The 6056-nt window shown below is 44.6% G+C and overlaps 1 protein-coding gene across 3 annotated transcripts; it reads left to right on the forward strand.

Moving 5' to 3' along the window:
• Nucleotides 1-88: 88 nt before the first annotated feature.
• LOC140664435 (uncharacterized) lies at nt 89-5011 on the forward strand. Of its 3 annotated transcripts, XM_072889551.1 has the most exons (3): nt 89-221; nt 683-4460; nt 4759-5011. In XM_072889551.1, the coding sequence occupies exons 2-3, from the start codon at nt 719-721 to the stop codon at nt 4800-4802; spliced, it is 3786 nt and encodes a 1261-aa protein (XP_072745652.1). In that variant the 5' UTR covers nt 89-221; nt 683-718; the 3' UTR covers nt 4803-5011. The 3 variants fall into 3 exon arrangements, with proteins under 3 accessions (XP_072745652.1, XP_072745650.1, XP_072745651.1); XM_072889549.1 differs by having other exon boundaries at nt 683-5011; XM_072889550.1 differs by having other exon boundaries at nt 191-318; nt 683-5011.
• Nucleotides 5012-6056: the final 1045 nt, after the last annotated feature.

The following is a 6056-nucleotide window of genomic DNA, read 5'->3' on the forward strand; positions in this document are numbered from 1 at the left end:
GAGAGAGATAGAGAGGGACGAGAAGGCGAGGAGCTGGTGCGCGATTGCGTTGCATCGTGTTTATCGGCAAGCGACGTGTATACTGACCTCACTTATTGTGCTGCTGTCGCAGCTGCAACTTGGCCGAATCTTCAATGATTGTATATCTGACATTTGTGGTGATTCATTGTTCGAGGCTTGGATCGGATAGAGGAAGGAAATCGCAGATTTCCACATCGGAGGTTAGTGCACAGCAAGATACGGTCGTGCATTTATAATAATCGGGAAAGAATGCAATTTTATCGAGGAGTAATAAACGTTTTCTAAGAATGTCGTCGAGTGAGTATATTTGCGCGGACATTCAACTGAAAAGAATGTATATGAGAAACGACAGTATATTGGAGAGAGAAAGAAAATGTGGTATTAATATATTTAATGAATATGTGTTTTTTTTTTTTTTTTAATACACATGAGATGATTATTTAATATAATTTTACTTTTATTTTTATATCTTTTTTTTTTGTAAAATAGTTTGAGCTCGTTTTCTTATGATTTATTTATTTTCATAAATATTATAAATTGACACTTAAACGTGAAATTAATATACACGTGTGGTTATTCTATTTTGGAAACAGTGTTATTAGAAAAGTATTTTTTTCTCCATTTCATTGTAACGTATTATTACATATTTTATATTTTACAGGTATTTTAACTGCAAAAAGACTCGCTGAAACTTGTAATGGAGAGAAAGGGGTTACGCAAAAAGGATATGTTGAGAATGGATGGTCTTCTACCTCCAACACGGCGTTTGCCAGTTTGTGACGCAGTATCCAGTACATCGCATAAGAAGAAGGAAAAGAAATGGTCAATAGGTGGTATTCTGCGTCGAATATCTTCAATAAGGGATTATGACAGTTCCTCTAATGATGAAGAGATGGTTTATTGCAACAGAACACCAAGAAAACCTATCAAGCTGAGCAAGCAACCCGATGGTGTTGTTCTTTACTCGATAGAGAATAATTTAAAGCAGAGGCAGATGACAGCTGAGAGTAACGTTCGTCAGTCAACAGATTCGCATCGAGATTCACTGCATTCACGTAGCAGCGACGGTTCGTTGGACGGTTTAGGAAAGAAGATTCGAAAGAACAAACTGAAAGCTCGAGTCGAAGCAAAGAGAGACTATCTGTGCGTTGAAAGCAGTTCTGACGAAGATTGTCAAAGGTCTAACAATTCATTGAACAGAATTCACGTGGCGGACGGTATACAAAATGGCCAGAGGAGCAATATGTGTAATAGAAAAACGCGTGCTGCTCGAACGGAGCGTTACATCAAGCGTTTATCTCGAGACGAGGGCAACGGCACTTGTGACAGTTTGAACGATCCATATAGCAAAAGGTATTCCTCGGAGCATATTGAAGATAAGCAACGCGCCATTTACGCCGACGCAAACGGATTGTGTCGCCCGCCCATACATCCGCGCCGATTTGGTGCGTATTCCAATTCGAGTCGGGCGTTTCCAGTTCAAAAATCCTCCGCGGAGAGTCTACAGGATGGGCATCGCGCGGGTTTGTCAAATCCAAACGAAATTTTCACCGATTACAGGAGATATTCTACTGGACAATACGTCACAGACTTGAATCAGAATAACGCTTATGGAAAGATTTCGCGACATATCAGCGGAGACAATCGTCAAGCTGGGAATTTCTTTACATATCCTGCGAAGAATGCGTGCCATTATTCGGACCAGTTCGATTATATTATTGATCATCGGTCAGCTGATCCGGATAGTCAACCGCCTGTGCCACCGCCGAGAGATCCCAGATACCGCGTATTCGGTTATGGATATAGTTCCTATCCAATTAACGGACATCAGAGTGTGCCAAATTCTTTTAAGCAAGAAGATAAAAAGACTGATGTCACGAGGGAGATATCGAGGCCTGATTGGAGAAACTTTAGATCGTATGAGTCAAACAACGAGCTCGCCTGGCGCGATAAAATGGATCGCGAGGTGGAAAATCCTAAAACAGAATTCCGTAATTCCCTGGAGTGTATAAACAACAAATATAACTGCAGTCGTCATCGTGCGGATGAGTTGACTTTTGAGGAAAGCGAAGCGATGAGATGTCGACGCAGAAATACTTGCAACGATCAACTCAATTGCAACGACGCAAATTACGGCGCGTACAAGGCCAAGAATAAATCAGTGAACATCTGCGAATTGAATAAACACGAGACGATTTCATCGCACGCGTCTGCCGCATCGTCCGATTGGTCGTCCGGAAGGTCTCCTTGCGAGCAACGTATTCCACGTTCCATCACACCGTGTAATGTTGATAATCGTAAAGAAAACAGCCAAAGAAAGGACAATAGAGGACCGACACCAACCGAGGAAGACTTGGAGAACAGACGAAGAAGCTCAAAAAATCTCGAGGAAGCTTTATCCGAGCTGGAAGCGATATATAACAGCCTTCGTCTCGGCGACGAAGATCTCCTGGATCGCGCGGAACGTCGAAGCATGGAAGAGTTTAGTCTCAAGCAAGCTAAAAACGACCCGGTGACCGTAATTACTCCAGACTCACCGGACAGGACAAAGGATGACATGGCCTATCGAAGAATGCATCCCAAGGAGAGGCCCACGTCACTGTCGGATATCGCGGGACAATCTACTCTATCCAACATCAGCTACCTTGTCGCCTCGCCCGTCCTTTCGCGACGAGATTCGGCGAACGACCTCGTGCGTTTACCGTCGACCTATCCATTCCGTCGGAACGAACCGGATGTTACACGCGACGATGTGGTCTTCCGCAGTATAAATCACTCCAACAACACTCTCAGAATAATCGATCCGCAGCCGCCGTTTGGTATACCTCTCGGACCGGTTACCGCGGCGACCGAGAGCGATTACTTACACACGACACCGACGAAACCGGAACAGCCGCGCTCGCCGTACATACCGCAAAGTGAGCCCGATGTGGTCACGGATGACTTGGCTTACAGAGCTCTCAGGAAGGACGCAGGCGCGACGCGGAACGTCCTTACGGAGAACAGAATCGATGTCTTGAAGGAACAGCCACGAGCTGACGTAAAGAAGAAACGCGCTGTCAGATCCTTGTCGGCCAATCTTTACGGATTGATCAACCAGGATCGAATTCACTTGCGACGCGAGCCCAGCCTCGACACCATCAAGGACGAAATACAGACAGCGAACAACTTGGCTGCAACGTTCGAGCGACCGGAATATCTCAGACGCGTCGTAAGCGATGGCGAGCTATCCGATAACGACGTAGCGCGTAGGCGAAAGGAACCAGCGGCGATTACAAGCAACACTGATATCAACGGCAATCATCCGGCGATGAACGCGTACCGGAAGAAGCTGTGCGACTACGTATCACCGGGAGCGGCAACGCAGACAAGCCCCAAGAAGGAGAAAGCACCAACAAATATCGCGGAGCTGTCCGATGCCATGTTGTCTTCGACAACCGTTTTGGACGATAAATTTTGGCACGAGTACTTAGGCTCGGATTCCAACGTCTCGATGCCCGAGAGCGGTCGCGGTACGGAAACTGTCTTCACCGCATACAGTCGTCTCTGCCAAGATCTGGTTAACTTGATAAAAAGCGACGATACTGATGCAACGCCACCAATCGGGTCGAACGATTCTACTGTCATGCCAACGGATAAGTCGAACGACTTTGACGTCAAACTCGGGGTCGGCGAACCTTCAATGAACATACGTTCTGTAAATAGTTATTATCCAGAGCGTGCCAACTCGGAGCAAAACATCGAGAGTCCAACTGCATTTTCGGTTACGAATTCCGCAAGGTCCACATCGGAAACGACACCAGCAGCCAGCAACCTTGATTTCTATCTTTGCACGGCGGACGAGAATGTTAAGCTAATTGCGGCAGAGGCTTTCAGCAGTTCGGCAGACCGCCTACGCGACAGTCATCTGTCTACTCGCAAGAATTCCTGGACGTCACACAACTCCGAGGTCGAGAACCAAAGCGGCAGCACGCGCAGCTCTACTCTCTACAGTCAAGACGACCAAACGAGCGACGATCGGCTCGTCGTGTCCTCGAGATCGGAGGAGGTAACTACTACTCGCGTACTTTCGAAACGTAGTTTATCGACGAGCGACGATGGGGACCAAAGCGGCGCCAGTCACTTCGACAACATTTCCACTGCCGACGCCGAATTATCCAAGGCCGTCCGCGACCTGGAACTGGCCGCGGCCAGTCTGTACGAGCACGGACGGGAGATCGAGGACCTGGGGCAGAAGACGGGACGCAGGAGAAAGATCGACACCTGCGTGACGTCAATCCCTACCACCACGTCCACCGTGGACGTGGACAGCCCGATTCGTAAGATTAATCTGATCGCCGATGCTCTGAGGCAGGAGCAGGAACGCGATCAGGAGGAGATCACCGTGACACCACCTAGCGGAATCGAATCGCCGATTCTTAGCGATGCGCGGGATGAAGGTGAGCGCACATGGTGCGAGCTTGATGATCGTGCGGAATCGCGCATGATCCACGACGCGCGGTCCGCCAGTGTTTCCCGTGTCACTAACATCCTAACTGTCACGGTAACGACGTACTCCATGCTCCTGCTAGCTTGTCTCCTTGCATTGCTTTTAGCGATCGTAGCAGCATCGTGAGGGCACACGGGATATATCTCTATAAGTCACGTGTGTATGATCTCTGGACGCGGAGCGTCATCCACGATCACGTTTATTAATCCTGTGTTGTTTATCTGCAAATATCCTTACTAATGTCGCAGGTCTCGCCCAGGTGTTCGCTCGCAATGATCCTCGGTCGCATTGAATGAAACGTGCTCGAACGACGGTCGACGATGGTAGTACGACGTAAGAGACGGGGCAGATCGATTTTTTTTTGTATAATAAAAAAAAAAAAAAAAAAAAAAGAGAGAAAGAGATGCAGTTATTCTACGGGTTGTTTGAGGCACATCGATTTGTTGTTATTGCTCTTGTTATTGTTGTTGGTTTTAATAAAGTTTAAACGTTAATCACACACGTGCCAGAGTAACCTTACTGTGTGCATGCACAAACATCCCTGCTCTGCAACTCGTTCATCGACTCCAATAATCCTTTTATCTTGAATATTTGTTTAGTATACAATTATTATCTATTGTTTTTTTTTTTTTTTTTTATATATATTTCTGTATAAAATTTGAAAGCACAAGAGTAAAAAGAATATTATTTTCTATTTGTTTTATAAACAATATTGTAGACCTCTCTTTTCATAATATTTATATATTTTGTATATATAAATAATTTTCTAAAAAAAAAAACGGTCGCTTTATTTTGTGATTTAAATTTTATCTTTTTCTGATTATATATTTGTTAGTACGCAAAAGTATTTTTAATTTAATATAATTTTAAATATGTGTGTATGTGTTAGATTTAAATTAATTTTTAATTAACATTTAATCCCCTAGAAGTATCTGTAAACAATTATCTAAAAAAAAAAAAACATCAGCTACATGTTTTTCGTGATTCGAATGCATAAAGTATTTTGAATTTATAAAATTTTTGTAATGTGTGTGCTGGATTTTAATTAACTTTTAATTAACATTTAATTCCTTACAAGTATATACACAGACGAAATATTTATTTATACAATATATATAATATAATACAAAAAAATAATAAGGAATCGACGCATGATAAATTATCGTTACTGTCGATAAATTTACTCTCTGTATCTGCATCTGGACTCGCCTGATAACACGCACGACCATGTGACAGCGTTAGTCGTTATCGAGGCCAGAGGGAGAGCGTCTCCATCGATTTTTGCAATCTTCATCGCGCTCGCGCTCGCGTAATTTCTCGCTATTTACATCGAATCGAGTGAAAAGGACACGAATACGCAGATCGCGGCTCCGTGTTAAGTGACAATAAATCCATATGTATATAAATTTGACGTATGAACGACGTACGGTCGCGTCTTCGCGCCGTAAAGTTAACCGTAATGCAACGTCGAAACAGTTTCGAGTTATCGATCGCGCGGGTCGCCGCGTGACGTCACCGAGGATCACGCCACATCCCCGCCCGTCGC

The sequence above is a fragment of the Anoplolepis gracilipes genome, chromosome 4 (genome assembly GCF_047496725.1).
Source record: "Anoplolepis gracilipes chromosome 4, ASM4749672v1, whole genome shotgun sequence".
NCBI classification, from domain to species: Eukaryota; Metazoa; Arthropoda; class Insecta; order Hymenoptera; family Formicidae; genus Anoplolepis; species Anoplolepis gracilipes.